We start from the raw sequence: 16,825 nt of genomic DNA on the forward strand, positions 1-16,825 counted from the left end.
CCGAAGCGTTCACTGTCGGTGCGCGTTAGTGTCATAATGCAGTACTTCTCTTTTCTGCTCGTAGGCGGCGGCACCGCCCCGAGCAAGAGCGCGGGTACACGGAGGAGTGTTAGATATATAAGGCGCGTCTGTGTAGCTCTCTGCAAATGCGTTTGTGGCGCAATGGGTTAAACGCTCGGCGATCTATCGTCGCGGACCGAGAGGTCGTGGGTTCGATTTCCAAATTTTCCATGTTTGTGGAACTTTTTCTTCTGGTTTCTTTCTTTGTATTATGTTCTATGACGTATTTCCGTGACGGAAATACGTCAGTGAAGTCTTGGTGGACCCCGGCATAAAACACTTTCGTGTTAAAAAAAAACAGGGGCTTTAGTTCCGCTATCAACGCGTGGGTGTTTAGAAGGGCTGCAGAAACGCAACGCGCGTTCGGCTGCAAAAGCGATGAAGCCAAGTAAACGCACCTTCACGCTCTGCTCAAGAGACTGCCGGAGCCAGGGCAGCGCTCTGGCTTCCGCGGCTGGCACGAGCCTTGTGCGCACACACAATAGTGCAACTGCTGAGCAGCTGTGTGCATACCGCAACCGTGATGAACGTCAAGCTAAATTTATGTTCTCATTTCTTTGGCCACTCACCGCTGACCAACGCCGATGGTTTTTATTCAGTCTGGTTTCAAGATAGGGCCTGCAGCAGGGAGCGAATTGACCTTCGTGCTGCCTCTCGCTTCAACACGGACCACGGTGTAAGATATATACTCTTTAGGTGGGGACACTTCTCGGCTTGCTTGCGATCGACCAGATAAAGTAGCAAGGGCGCGCGTCTATCGGGGCGGTGACGGCAGCGGATACCTATCGGCGGAACGACACAACTTCAGTTAGAACGCAGGCGAGAGCGTGCGCCGACAAGGAACGCGCGCATGCCCTCTTCCCGGTGACCTACTTTCGTGCGTCACTCAATCATTTCGGATTTCCCGCGAACCGCCGGTTGCTATAACAACGGCAGATTAAACCAATAAAAAGCTTTCTGTGTTGAAGTTGCGTTGTACTGCCGATAGGTATCCGCTGCCGTCACCGGGCCGATCGGCGCGTGCCTTTGCTACTTTATCTGGTCGATTGAGTCTGGCGAGTGTCCTCACCTAAAGAGTATATATCTTACACCGGGACACGGACTAAGCGGCGAGAACACAGCACACACGAAGCTATCAGCACTCGGCACACTCTGTCCCCAATGCAGATCGCTTGCAAGATAGGGTCCGCACAGACGCACCATACGCAGCGACCGCCGCAGTATGGTTTCTCACGGTTCATAATGTTTCCACGCGGATGGCCGATGAAGCGCTAAAGAGCGATAACGGCTTATAATGATCGCAACGTCATCAGCGCACCTGGCGCTGCCACCTGCTGTAGTTTGCTTGCGTCATCTACTCACCTTGTGCCGCCGTCCGCAGCAGTTCGTGTCGCCGTAGCGCTGTCGCTCAAGTTTCATAACATTGATAATGAGACCGGGCTGCGTGGAGATGAGCAAGTGGCACAATGCTTACGCATACTTAGACAACTCCTGGAGGAGTTTCTGCGCGAATTATTTTCATTCTGTCGCAACAAGTTTCTAACAACGTCGAAATAAGTGTTTTAAAAGACACTTATTTTCTGGCATAGAAGAAGGTTTCCTGTATAAGCTGTCTGGATATTATTTATTTTAACGGGATAGCGCTAAGGGGCCCCGTGTCGCAAAAAATCCGGCGTCGGCAACCGGCGTCGGCGTGCGATGTCGGCGGGTGACGGAGAAAATCATCCGCAACCGTGCAGGCCCTCCGAATATATTTAGGTATATGCCTTCATATATGACGTGCGGTACATGCGGGTTATATTGCCACACCATTCTATCACTAGTGTTGCTCATACCTTGTCTCACATTCTTGGCAAAGCTATTCCTCGGAATTTTGAGAATGACAATCCACAGACAAATATGAAACAAAACACCCACAGCGCATGCCTTTTATGTTAAGGGCCCATTCACACTTGCTACTAGGCGAGGTCGCGCGACCAATTGCGACTGGCGACCAGAAAACTACTCAAGACGAACGATGTTCACACTTACAAATGCGACCGACGAGTCGCTAAACCGAAATGTATCACGATATGCCGTTCACGTCTGCTTGAAATGTCATCGCCGCGTAAAATAAGCGTCAGAGTATACGGACGTCCTGTTCCTTCACATCTGATTGGTTCAGCTGTTCTGCGACTGTGGTCGCGCGACTGAAAAATCGAGCAGTGAGCGACTGGCCCGAAACGGTCGCATTTCGAGAAAATCGACCATTTGCGACTACTTGCGACTGGTCGCTTTGCGACCAACTTGGTCGCGCGACCTCGCCTAGTCGCAAGTGTGAATGGGCCCTTAATCTTCTCAGACTGAAATATTAAAAATGCGAAACAAACAAATCTGAAAAAAATGATATAATTTATTTGGCGTGCTTGCGCACTCTTTCCGGTATCGGCCCACGCAAGAGGCTGCGTTTCTACCAGAAAGCTCGCCTACGCCGCCAGTGTTTGCCAGTAACCATTATAGTTACACAAGCTGCAGTCGTCGGGAACCGTGAGAAGCTGTCAGGGATCTTTGAATGCTATCGCGTTCCACTCTCAAAAGCGAAGCTTAAGCGTCCTCAAATTTTTTGCCTGTAGAAGATGCCGATTTGTGACCCCATTTGTGGGATCTGTACAAAGATAACTCTTTCTTGCTTAATTTCTTTTTTTTTTTTGTACATGAGCGCTAGTGCACTTGGGCTGTGCTGGAATTTGCCAAGCCGGCTGCCGAGTCTCGAACACTTTCAAGCCACCTTTTGTTGCTTTTCGTTCTCAGGTCCTTCCCTGTATATTTTCATGGGAATCAGCAAACTTGAAACTTCGATGCCCTACTGAAAGTAATGAATTAGCAACAGGCCAAATTGTATACTTTCTCAACAGATGTTAATGGAACAAGGAGCTGGCTCTTCTGCCTACTGAAAAGCGTGCTGGTGACGTCTCCACGCTTTTTATCCCATACCGCTAATATGACAGGGGTCTTACGGTGTCTTGTGACCCGCCATATTGTATTGTACGGCGAAAGCGGCCATGGACTTGTCCCTTCTTGCGCAGCATCGTCGCGTCAGAGCACCGACGACATCCAAGTGAGTCGCAGTTTGACTCTAATCATCGCGATCTGCGCACTCGTCGCCTTGGCGGTCGTCATCCTGGCCGCCATGGCCGTCGTACTAGCTTTCACCAGACGAGCTGGTTTCCGCGACAAGCATCCATCGGGTAAGCTTTACTTACTGCGCTTGCTTCGTTACCTTTCAGGCAAGAAACAGCAGAACGTGAGCACGGCCAGTCTGGGCTACCACTCTCAGGGTGTTCAGCGCTCAAGGAACGAGGACACAACACAAGATTGACTCGCACAAACATTGCTTGCAATCGCTATTACATGATATAATACAAATAGGAAGGTAGATAAACAACACATGATTTCACTGGCGAGCGGAATAAATCATTATTTTAAAATAAAATAATAGCAAGCGTGATGTCTCTATCTTATCTGGCGCCATTTTGTGAATTTTGTTGAAGGGATGGGCGGAGAGAGAGAGAGAGAGAGAGAGGGGGGGGCGTTTGAACGTTTATTTGTGTTGTCGCCAGACTTCTTCATCAATGCTAATTCTTGTTGCATGCTACTTGCACAAACAGTTGCAAGTAAGCCTCCTGTTTGTCGGTCGGCGCGGTGTCCTTGAAGCTGTCTCATTTCGAAACTTAAGAAGCAAGAAAAGCATCATTGGCACCAATATGAGTTGGTGGCAGCTTGCCACTCGCACGCACACACACACGTCTATATATATATATATATCGTTCATCTGCTTTCTGGGGCTTTCCGTGCCAAAACCAGTTGTGATTATGAGGCACTCGGTAGTGGAGGGCTCCGGATGAATTTCGACCACCTGGGATTCTTGAACGTGCACTACAACGCAAGCACACGGGCGTCTTTGCTTTTCGCCTCCATCGAAATGCGGCCGCCGCGGCCGGGATTCGATCCTGCGATCTCGTGCTCAGCAGCGCAACGCCTTAGCTGGCTGAGCCACCGCGGCGGGTTAAGATAATGTTCAGTAGGCCCGGTATGCACGTACTTAAGAAAGAAGGAGCACACATACTAAGAAAAATTGCTTCTTTACCTACTATATGTAAGTTTTACGGAATTTTAGAAATCGCCTGTGGCAGGTACCATAATTCTTATCATTGAGCTGGGTTATACGATAAGGTGGACTTTAGTAGAAAAATAAATCGAAACACATAATCAAGTAATTAACAAAAATTCACTAATTAACTTCTTAGTTAATTACTTTACGATGTATATCGAAATTTGCGAATTGTAGCCGGTGAGCTTGTCAGGCGTATGCACTTGGAATGAATTTCCAGAATGACACCAGTTTGGAGATACGCGCCGTCAAACTCGCCATAAGAAATGCACTGTTGTTCCACTTACTTTTTACCAAAATGCTGCTTTATACATTGAAGCACAAAAGTAACTCGAACGCCGATGCATTTCGTCCCACACTTAGGGAAATAATATATCGAAACGTCTGTCATCCTGGAAATTCATTTCAAGTTGATGCGTCTTGCAAACTCACCGGCTACAATTCGTAAATTGCAATATGTCGTAAAGTAATGAATTAAGAAGTTGATCAGTCAATGTTTCCTGATTAGTTGAATATGTGTTTCGATTCCTCGTGCTACTAATGTCCGCCTCTTCGAATAACCCAGCTCAACGATAAGAATTATGCTACCTGCCACAGGCGATTTTTGAAAATTCCGTAAAGCTTAAAAATGAACACCCGGTATGTCGACAGAAAGAGTGAAGCGCTGTCCTGCGCATACGCCTAGTGCCTCGTGCTTTCCTGTGCAGTGATATTTTCCACCACAGTGTTGGCTATGTAGGCTATAGTGTGTCACGTGACGGCACTGACCTCGGCGATGCAGCGTTAGGGTGGGTAGATGCCACGTCTTTCTTCGAGGTGTTGAGAAGTGCCGCCGTGTTGAAGTACGTACTTGACAAGTGCACTGCAATGGAGGGAGACAATAATCGCACGCAGGACGCAGTTCCATCACGCCGTTCTAACTCTCCCTTTAGCCTCGATACTCGTGGTCATTACTCACTGGCTTTGAGTTTTATATAAGATTTTCCTTCGTGGAGTGAGACGGTATCGAGGCAGCTTGCATTCATATTGGCAGCGCGAAAGTTACGACAGCACGCAGACAAGAAGAAACACAAAATAGTCGGGATTGACATTTCGTTTCCTCGCGTGCTTTCTTCAATTTCGCGCTGCCAACATGAATGCAACCTGTAGCAACCAACTAGCTCGTCCTTCCGCCTTGGTGGTTCTTTATCGAGGCATGCTGCTGAACGTCAACGATAGGCCCACTGTGTATTAAAGCACGTGTGTTCAGTGTAACGCCACAATAAAACTTAACGATCACCAACATTGATAAATTTACCATAAAGAGAGATAAAGTTAGGTGATTGGAAGCATACAGAAAACCGTGGATGAGACAGAAGTCATGAACGAAATGCGGTGTCATGGCGACCGAACTTGCCGCTCGATCATCTTGCAACCGTGGCAACGGGACGGTCACAAAGCAGTTGTCTATTCAGCCACAAGATGCTCACGCAGCGGGACTGATGTGAGCGGCCGGAGCACTTTTGACGATATCGCCGGAAAGTAGAGTTTACATAGTCCTCGATAAGTGATATCAAGTACGACACTGTTTACTATCTCTAATACGTGTTTCCTGCTTTGCCTTTGTTTTCTAGGGCCCAAGAACCAAAACGCCACTGCTTCCTTTCCTGGATCAGCGAATCACTCCTTCGCGTAGCACCGAGGCCCATCGTTGTGTACGGCGACAAACCAACGAATGTTGTTGAAGCGATTGACCACTTGGAATGTTTTCTGAATGATAAAATAATGACCGACTTCTGTGCAGCACGCCTCGTTCGTCGGTGCTTCTCTACTTGGCAGAGGTGCTCCAAGTTTGCTCGATCAACTAATTACTCAGCGTGACAAAGGCAGTAAACTCCCGCCATAGCAAAATCGCTTTATTCGAAATATCGCTTTTTCGAAGTATTTCATGGTCCCGACCACAGTGCATGCATTTTATACCAAGTACAGTGGCGCCGGGCTACGCTTAGTCGGGACCGCTTGGTGAAGTGCACACGCGATGAACATTTGCGTTTATCCGAACCAACCTGCGAAGGCAAAGAGCGCAGTGTTGCCGATCGTATTCCAAATCATGTAGTAACTCCACATTTGCTGTCGTGTACATCATAGGTTTTAATAAAAAATGTAAATATCTCTTAAATTAACTTTTTGCATTTGTACAATTACAATTTCTACCATGCCTTGTGTATGGCATGCTTTAGTATACTGACATGCATGCCATACCTAGTACACTACCTAGTATACCATGCCCTGTGTATTTGTAATGCCTTATGCCGTACCTTAGGATGTTTCCAATTTTTACACTTTCCAGAATGCCTTATGTTGCTTAAGGTTCATTTCCCCTTTCCTCTAACTTCCAGCTTCTTGACCAATCCCGTGTAGTTGACAATCGCCATGGTTTAAGTATTAATTAGGAAAGCAGAATCGCGTTGGACTGTCTTAGTTGGTAATGGAAGCACCAATCACGGTGTCCGAGTTGCGAGAGATTATCGGCGGAAATAAGAGAACGACAGTGGTGGAGGAAGAAGTCGCGTGCAATACACGGCCGGTTCGATGGCAATGCGTCGAGCATCGTGCTTTAGTGTGCGTCTGGTGGAACGTGTCCCTCCAGTACAGGCTGCACGGCCTGGCCCCAAGGAGCTGTGACGTGGCGTTTCAGCGGATGTTTGTATATATCGGAGTTCCTGGAAACGATGCTGTACTGGCGAATTGACCAAGGGCGCCCACCGGAATTATGTGACTGTTGAAGTAGTACGAAAAGAAACCGAAGAAGAAAATACCAAAGTTCACTAGCGGTGAGTGTTTACTGCTGCTACACTCTTGTACACTGTACGGGTGCGCAAACTGACATTCTCATTCTTTCGAACTTTGAACAAAAATGCTAAATTCTTTTTGTTTCAATGAAATCTAGCGAGACAGAAATGGAGCAGACAGCACCTACGTTGACTAACAGCTGATAAGCACGTGATAACTTGGACCGTAGAAGATTTGGAAGAAGAAGAAGAGTCTTGTGCCGGTAAGAAGGCCGACGCAGTTATTGCTTTATTTAGACGCTCGACTCTCAGATTTATCAACAGAGATGTTTGCTCAGCCATCCAGGGATTCCTTATTGTATTCAACTGATTGTGCTGTTAAATTGGCGTCCTATTGCTTCATTTATTTTTGCTCTCTTCAATAATGACTCCGGTTTCTGCTTTTCTCACGTTAGCATGAAATTTCGCTTTTCCACAATACTTGCCCTCTGTAAGTCCTGAAATGTTATTTCCGGTTATCACTTGAAATATTGGAGTAATGTATCCTATTCTTGGCCAATAACTCGCAGAAGTAGTCATGTCTTTACTTGATAACAGGAGCGACAAGACGACAGCGTCCTTGCGCCTTGGTCCTTTGCTAGTTCAAAATTTGTAAGCGGAGGAGCTAATCGATCGGTTTGCATCTCGCAAACGATACCAATTTTGCTTCATGAGCATACTAAGCGTCCGACGGAGCCAATCGTTATTGTCGGCGCGGATATCTTGCCATGCAGGCGAAGTGCATTTCACTACGGCCGCAAAGTGTTCCTTATAAAGGGTGCCCGAAAAGTAACTGTACAGTGACAAAATAAACGAAAATATTACAATAACTGCGAATGGCATCGCAGTTTCACATGCGATATTCTAGCACAAGACTTGTAGTTTGTCTGATAACACTTTTGGTGTGCACTCATAGGACAGGTGTAAGAGACCTACCCCTACACACTGCAGCAGCTACAGGCAGCCATAATCCAGCACATTGCTCAGATAACTCCGGCAGCTCTCCGCCGAATGTTCAAGGATTGCAGCGTCGTGTGCAGACATGTCTTCAAGCTGGTGAGGGACATTTTCAGCATCTGTAGTCATCACTGCACCGCCATAAGTAAGACTTCAAGCTTTAAGGCCCCCCATATCCGCAGCACAGTTACTTTTTGGACACCCTGTAGTTGCGCCTACGGGGGGTCATGGCAGGCTTCGATTACTGTGTTTGACAAAATAATATTTTCAGGTTAGACCAGTGCGAAAATGCTAACCTTAAGAATACTCGCTTGGCAATCAAGAGAAAGTTGTGTGCGTTCCGGTGTGTCTGCGTGTGCGTGCGAGCGTGCGTACATGGTGGGCCAGGGTATTGTATTTTGGTTTCAATGTTGCGGGCTCACCTAACAGGGAAATTAGGCTTTTACGGCAAGGTCGCCTTGATGGTCACGATACTAAACCAGAAGAGCATATGATAGAAGCAGGGCTTTATAATGCGATATACTTATGTACACGCATGAATAAAGGTAGTAGTAGTTTCGATGATGGGATGTACATAGAAGCTACACAAGGTGACTTTAATTCTTTTTATTTACTTTTTTTCCATAATAGACATTCCAGCATTGAAGCCGAGCTAAGCGACGCTGTCTACAGGTGCTGAAGACAGCGTGAAGGGAATTCGTGACTGTCCCACGGTTTGTATATTCTCCTCCTACATATCAGCTAATTTGGCTGAGATCAATCTAACCATTTTGCAAATATCTAAGATAACATTTTATTTTTGTGGTATTGCTCCAAGTAATGTGGAAGTTAGTAAATTTATATTTGAGGAAATTCGCACCAAAGCACTATTAAGACGTCAAACTTACAATTCTTTTCTTGCATCGAAAAAATAAAGATATATAGCAAATACTGCACAATATTGCCTCACAGAGTGTTTGAAACGCACAAACACAACGGCTATATGATATATGTTTTTCCAGAAATACTATTCGCAAAAATATTTAAGTAAATCTTTTAGATCCACGTGCACTTTGTGACCTTCATCTGGTTTAGATACTCCTAAGCCGTCTATTTCCGGCTGACACAACTGTAAATATTCTCTGGTCTCATTCAGCGAGACAGCAGAGAAGTCTAATATGATATAATACGCTAACGAAATTTGGAATTGTTTACTGACGCGATTCCGTGTCACTTCGAAGGTCGAAGGCAATGGCGAAGGAGACTACGAGGAAGGTGGAGGACATCGCAGAGGCAGTTCAGGAGTTGTCAGCCATCTCCGTCATTTCACGCTCCAAGTAAGACCTCGTCCAGTAGTTACGTGTCAGAGGGTACAGGTTTCTCTCACAAGAGCTCTCAAAAACAAGCTTCGGCTGGCAGGCGACCGCGATTTCCCCATTCGACTGTACTGTTAATTGGTTTGAAGCACAACATCCTAAAAAAAACTAACTTCAATAAACTACTCACAGTGTACAAAATATAATAATCGGGTGTGACTAATGTTAGCTGCATTGCCTCGATAAGTCAATTATTTCTAGCCTATATAAGGCTAAATAAAAATTTATGGTGTTTTACGTGCCAAAACCACTGATTATGAGGCACGCAGTAGTGGGGGACTCCGCAAATTCGGACCACCTGGGGTTCTTTAACGTGCACCTAAATCTAAGTACACGGGTGTTTTCGCATTTCGCCCCCATCGAAATGCGGCCGCCGTGGCCGGGATTCGATCCCGCGACCTCGTGCTTAGCAGCCCAACACCATAGCCACTAAGCAACCACGGCGGGTAGCCTATATAAGGATATTCCTGTACTTGGTGGAGCAATCGGTATTCCTAGATATTCAGTTTTTCACCACCTGTATCTGCCAGCCACTTTAAAAATTTAGCTGCGCTTAAACATAATGACTTGCTCTAATAAGAAGTGCAGAGGAATGGACAGTCCCTCGTAAATGAACAAATTATGGTGGACAAGCTTCACAATGTTTCATGCCTGTTCCCTTGAATAAATATTGCACAAGTAAAGCCGGTGTACTTGCATTAGTGTTGTCGAGTTTAAGAAGCCCTTTGTAAACGCTATTGTGAAGAGCTTGCGTTCTTATCTGCGATATTTGCTTTCTGTCAATTTGCTGCTATAGGTGTCTTCGTTTTGTGGATTTGTGATTTAATCAGTGAAACCTAATGTTTTACTGCGCGCTCTCTCGCCAAATTGGTCAGCCCACGGGCACACTCAAACTGCAGCTGTTTAGGTTCTCGCCTGCTATTCTATTCCTTTTTGTGAAGAGTGGAATAAATTTCATTAATTAATTAATTCATTCATTCATTCAAGAAATAAAGACACAGAACTGCGGGACGCTCATGTTATATAGAAAGTCTGTGAACCAATTTGACATGAATTTGAAGCCATTTAATGAAACTTCACGTTCTGTGGGTCACTCAGTTTTGAGCTAGGCTTCCCAGAAACTTGAAAGTATTTTACAAATGTCCGAGATCAGCGCCAAATTAAAGAGGAAACTCAGACGCAAAGTTTTCTATGTCCATAACACCACAACAAGAATACACAATTGTGGGAACTGTACATGTCAGTATTCCCCGCCGTGGTTGCTCAGTGGCTATGGTGTTGGGCTGCTGAGCACGAGGTCGCGGGATCGAATCCCGGCCACGGCGGCCGCATTTCGATGGGGGCGAAATGCGAAAACACCCGTGTACTTAGATTTAGGTGCACGTTAAAGAACCCCAGGATGGTTCCAAATTTCTGGAGTCCCCCACTACGGCGTGCCTCATAATCAGAACTGGTTTTGGCACGTAAAACCCCATAATTTAGTTTTAATTTGTACATGTCAGTATTCAATGTGGACAAGCATCACATGTTAAGCGTCATTTTTGAGTGCACATGTTAATCTCTTTCAGAGCAACATATAACCGAATAGAGAGAATACGATTTTGTGTTCGCATGCTTTGAACTGAATTTAGCACGTCCAACTTAAACCGAAACTCCCTTTTAGGCTGCACTGGTATTCATATCCTCAAGGTTTCAAGTATAGTACAGCTTTGTTAATCTTGACCGGGCTTTCAGCTTTCAGTCAGTCGTACAATAACTTAGTGTTTTTGTTGCGGAGTAAGGTGATTTTCTGCAATGTTGCAAATTTTCACTTTTATTAGTTTTCGTGCAATGTTGAAAGTACGACCGTAGGTGACCGGAATGTGGCTGTCTAAATGTGCCGCGAACTCTTCACAGTGGATCGCTCGAGATCAACATACCATCAGCCATAATACTAAATCTTATTTACCATCATCCCGTGATATAGAGATGACCAGTTTGCTCTTCAGGTAACAATCGCTTGTGATAACAGCTTAGCATCCAAGTATAACACGCACATAATAAGCGCACTCTACTAATGCTAACCTGCGGGACAGAAACTTGGAAAATAAAGAAACTTGAGAAGACTGCGCAGCCCTTATAAAAGTCATTATAGAAAATGGTAAGTTGCCATTCAGTTGACATTTGTTTCCTTCAATAGACGCACTGTTGAGATGCAAGAGGGCATGTATGCATAATTTTTGCGAGAGAATGAGCGAGGAAACGGAAAGTGATGGTTTAACGCTGAGACAAAGATATCGCGGTATTGATTAGAGAGGGCTCAGCTGGGATATTCCAATTTTGATTAAAGAGGAAGAAGCGGAGTCTGGCAGGTAATGTAATCTGTATAGAGCTGACAACGAGTGGTTTGTAGGAGTAATGCAATAAATGCTAAAGCAAAAGAAATATAGAGTAGGAAGGCAAGTGATTAGGCTGGGGGATTATAATAGAAAACTGGCAGGCGTATGCCGTACAGAGCCTGGTGACGCAAGACATGGGTGATTGGAGATGACCGAGAGACGCTTTTCGTCCTCTAGTGGATTTAAACTCGGCTGATGATGAATACTGCTTCTGGTGTGGCGTTGTGCTCGTGCTGATATGCAGATTAATTTTCCCATGTGTTCCGCAACTCTCCCAACCAGGGCGACAGTGCTCAAGCTTGAAGCCAAGGCACTTCGGGCAGCTATGGAAAAGAAAGGGCGGGAGTCTGCAGAGGACCTACATCGGGCACAGAAGCTGTTGCGTGATGTCATCATCCTGCAGGATGCGGCCCGGACGAAGAAAGCAGTCAAGCTTCAGGCCACCAATGTGCCTAACGTCACAGCCAAGAAGACGGTGCGGTTGGTGGAATCACCCAAGCCGGAGAAACAGCTACCGCGGGGTCCGGACAAGGGAACCGAGGACGACATCATCGTTGAGTAAGCGCTAAAAGTGGTGTCTCAAACATGGCAGCCACGACGTGTTTCCGGCTCCGCAATCACTCCCGGTGCACGAAGCCTGCAAAAGCATAGCCTTCGAGATCTGCTTCTCTAACTCAGAAGCAACTGTTCGGGCTTGCATTTGGACATTACCTACTGCGGATATCACGCAGCCATCGCGGGGCCAAAATTTATTAAGTACGGGTGCCGACGAAAAGCCCTGGTACGTTGCAGTCTTAGGCCACCACCCTCTAAACAAGCAGTGTTACATGCTCCTATCCCTCACCGGCATGGCTCAATACCAATTCCACCCACACTACCATCTCGCCGCATCTTAGACTCAATGATCCTTCAACATCTTTATGGTAAAGCAATGCGTTTAACAAATTATTCCTGCTAACGTCATCGAAGCCCGGAACAGTCTACCACAACCACCTGTCACTGAGCATGATGTTAAAAAAAAAATAAACTTATGAAGCTACTGACTACATACTGTACATATTGTTCTATCGGTAAGATTAGATCTCATGAGCTTCTCTCTTTCACCCTACTAGTTGAAAAACATCTGTAGAAACACTGTTGTTTTTGGTGTTCGCTTGTTTATTGCTCTACATTTCTTACAGCACCTATTTTTGTTCCAAAAGCTTATTTTTATTTTCATTTACTGCTCCCCGTTTATGTAATACCTAAGTCGGGGCCAAATGCCCACTGCATCAAAATTGCATACTGAATTAGTCACAACTGAGTATTATATCGGAGTCATGAGGGAGGTAGGGTTGAAGATGCATATGCAGAAGACAAAGATAATTCTCAATAGCCTGGCAAGGGAACAATAATTCAGGATCGCCAGTCAGCCTCTAGAGTCTGTAAAGGAGTACGTTTACCTAGGTCCTGATCACGAGAAAGAAATTTACAGAAGAATAAAATTGGGTTGGAGTGCATACGGCAGGCATTGCCAAATCCTGACTGGGAGCTTACCACTGTCGTTGAAAAGAGAAGTGTACAATCATTGCATTCTACCGGTGCTAACATATGGGGCAGAAACTTGAAGGTTAACAAAGAAGCTCGAGAACAAGTTAAGGACCGCACAAAGAGCGATCGAACGAAAAATCTTAGGAGTAAAGTTAAGAGACAGGAAGAGAGCGGTGTGGATCAGAGAACAAACGGGGACATCCGATATTCTAGTTGACATTAAGCGCAAGAAATGGAGCTGGGCAGGCCATGTAATGCGTAGGATGGATAACCGGTGGACCATTAGGGTTACAGAATGGATACCAAGAGAAGGGAAGCGCAGTCGAGGTCGGCAGAAAACCAGATGGGATGATGAAGTTAGGAAATTTGCAGGCGCAAGTTGGAATACGCTAGCGCAAGACAGGGATAATTGGAGATCGCAGGGAGAGGCCTTCGTCCTGCAGTGGACATAAAATATAGGCTGATGATGATGATGAGTATTATATACTATTGAAGCAACCTAAGCTGCAAGGCCGGTAATTGTCTATTTTTTATTAGCAACATTAGCAACATTCAAATAGCAAATAAGCAAATGACGCGTGTTAGCGTATATGACCTAAGTTCCACAACCGCCTCTGAGATACTTTAGTGTGTAACAGACAGCCGCGTGCGCCGCACAATCTCGGAGGCGATGCAGAGGAGCTACGCGTTCTGATTCATGCGTCACGTCCGACGAGCATTGAAGGCTGGTTTTTTTTTTTCGTTCTTTTTCGGTTACCGTATTAAACACGCCTATTTTTTACGAACTTCCTGGCGCATCTACTCGCATTTCAAACGTAAAATACTACACGGTATTCCTTTATATCTACACTATCGGAAATAAGGCTTTTTACGGGGTCCAAAAGTCCGTTTCAGTCGATATTTAGGGGGAAATAAACGATTATAAGGATAATCGTCCATCAATCAATCAATTTTAGGTTTAATGCTTAGATAGTCGAAAGAATGGGATTTATTCGCTGTTCCAGGGTTTTAGAAACCTTCTTTTTCGCTGTTGCACGCGCTGCAAACTTAGCTAAATGGCCTCTCGTATTTCACGCTGACCTCCTCCATTCGCAAGCCCGGCTTGGAATCCCTGCATAAGCGGATGAGCGTTGCAAACTTTTGTTACCCTATGACAACGTTAAGGCGTCGATGTCACCCTGTAATCCAGTGCTTTCCAGTGGCTGCTATGCCAGTCCACCAAGGATACGAAACACTGCAACGCGCTTTGGCGCAACCGCACAGATCACCACGTCTGCCTTTCATGAAACCGCAAGCTTTCTTTGCAATATTGGTTCAACATGGCTTTGATGCTCACCGATGGTGAATATAGCTACTTGCGTTTGCTTTGTAATACGCGCAGTCGTCTTTCTAATCATTCAGCCTTTTCACTCAGAAATTACGATGGACTGCCGATAAAAGTATCAAAGTTGCATAATTTTATTAGAAGCAGCTGTAGACTACATTGAAATAAATTCGAGGCAGTTGGATGAAGCTTTATATATTTTCTACATTATTATGGAGTAACTTATTGCCGATCTATAGCGTGCTATCATTCATGCCGCGTTTTTCTTTTTAATATAAAAATTCAGTGGGTTGAGTCACATGGACATGTTAGTCATTGTCTCCAGGCATTTTGAGGAAAGGAGAACAATTTTTTCGCCATCGCTGACTGAACGCACCGCGTTGGGCACAGCGTCAAACATGATAGTGAATTCAGCAAAGTTGTCGCTTGTAGCAGCACTCAGTGCGCTATACGCCGAAATGGAGCGACATTGAGTATGCTGGAGGGTCCATTTACCCCAAGCACCTCTTTGTGAAAGGTCGTTTCCTTGCCACCAGTGGACAGAATTTGCAAAAAAACGTGTCGCGTACACAAACGTGTTTGGCGCATCTTAAGGGGCTAAGTCACCTCAGAAGCACACCTTCTTCCAGCTATACCAAGGGATACGTGATCCATTCTTTGCGTTTTATTGCAACACGTGGTTTAACTGTTAACTCATCACCTGCAGCGAATTTTTGAAGGACGAGGAGAGCCGGGCATTGCTCCGTCGAGCCAGCACGTTTCAGCCAATCACGGCACCGGCAGTCTGCAACCCCGACGATGACATCGTGGCCATGGTAGCCAAGATGGTCGAGGACAAGACTGGTAGTGCCACGGCCAGTGTAACGCCAGTGCTGGAGTAAGGGCGAGTCACTTTGTGCACGCAGAACCAGATTAAGCACGGTGAAGCGTTGCGCCCGAGTTACCGTTAGCCCCCGAAATCATCACAATTAAAGGAACACTGAAGAGAAAGATAGGGTAATCTGCAGGCGTAAATTACCTTTATACAATGTTAAAGAAGCCGCTCTTACCATGAGAAGGCCCTTGGTGAGCCAGAAAGAAAAAAAATGCGAAAAACAGGTAATCAATGAAGTAAGACGGGCTATAGTTATGGTTACTAATATAATAAAACATGGTATTACCGCGCGACCTTTGGCGGCACAGAGCGAGATCCATAGTCTGTGTATCTCGCTCTGTCACGTTTGCGCCCTAAAATTATGCATGAAAAGCGGGTCGTGACGCCATGTTGAAGTTCCCGCAGCAGCTCGCTGTGGCATCATGCATTTTTGCGATGTCTAGGTCTGTTACACCATAGATTTTAATTTTATTGCCAATTATATGAACACTTCAAGCGGATTTCTGCCGTCGGCGTCGCCGTCGCCACCGTGAAGTTCCGTATAAAGTCCAAGGGCGATAAAATCGTCGCCGCGCGCCGTATGTGCGAGTGAAAGCGCGCGGGGTACGCGCGCTTTCACGGAGAGTGAATGCACGGCGGAAAGCAAACGCGACTTCCTCCGTCACGCGAAAGGCCGTGGGGGTATGGGCGGGAGGGAGGGGGGGGCGACGCTGTGCTGCGGCACCAAATGCGTATCTTGCAACCGGGGGCAAAGGGAACTGGCGACGCAATCTCCCACGCGAAAGGAGGAAAGCGGGAAGGGGGGGGGGGCGAGTTCTACTTTTTTAACAACTGCGCACTTCGCGCCGGTGCAGGCTGTCGCGCGCACTGTATCTTGAAAGCGATCTCCAGACGGTTCTGACCTTTGTATACGCTGTGCTTTCGCCGCTCAGTTTCCGTTGAAGCGATAGACCGCACGAACCTTCGCTCGCTGCGGCGGCCGTGCTCGTTCGCGCCAGCGTTTTCACAGTGGTTGTCTGAGTGTGATCTATCCATGTTTGCTTGTGCACGCTGACACCACGCTTGTTAATTCAATTGGTAAGTGAATGTGTCCAAGTTTATGAAGTCGATAAAACTACTATCCCTACTCCGTATAGCTCTCTACTAATTTGCTGTCGCAATTGATACTTCGCCTTTCGGGCGAAACTGCCACATCTTTTATTTTAATTGGTAATAATAGATTACACTGTATTCTAAAGGAGTCAGGGATTGTACTGAACACGTTTCGGCAACTTTTGATTTGTCACAATGGCCCAACTGCGAAAAATGCTTTGAAATCCGTGACGTCTCGTTGATTTGCCAGCGCTGTCGATATGGTTCGTCCTCTTTCTTTTCTTTTCTTTTCTTG

The 16,825-nt window shown here is 46.0% G+C and overlaps 1 protein-coding gene across 1 annotated transcript in view; it reads left to right on the forward strand.

Moving 5' to 3' along the window:
• LOC119465006 (neurofilament medium polypeptide) overlaps window positions 1-16,825 on the forward strand; it is an 82,693-nt gene that overhangs the window by 63,650 nt on the left and 2,218 nt on the right. Inside the window, exons 2-8 of the mRNA XM_037725851.2 lie at window positions 3,126-3,287; window positions 5,824-7,023; window positions 7,140-7,244; window positions 8,608-8,690; window positions 9,198-9,293; window positions 11,993-12,268; window positions 15,271-15,441. Coding sequence (XP_037581779.2) covers window positions 9,208-9,293; window positions 11,993-12,268; window positions 15,271-15,441 — 533 coding nt within the window. The 5' untranslated portion in view covers window positions 3,126-3,287; window positions 5,824-7,023; window positions 7,140-7,244; window positions 8,608-8,690; window positions 9,198-9,207. The remainder of the gene's footprint in view (window positions 1-3,125; window positions 3,288-5,823; window positions 7,024-7,139; window positions 7,245-8,607; window positions 8,691-9,197; window positions 9,294-11,992; window positions 12,269-15,270; window positions 15,442-16,825) is intronic.

This window comes from Dermacentor silvarum, chromosome 9 (assembly GCF_013339745.2).
Source record: "Dermacentor silvarum isolate Dsil-2018 chromosome 9, BIME_Dsil_1.4, whole genome shotgun sequence".
NCBI lineage: Eukaryota > Metazoa > Arthropoda > Arachnida > Ixodida > Ixodidae > Dermacentor > Dermacentor silvarum.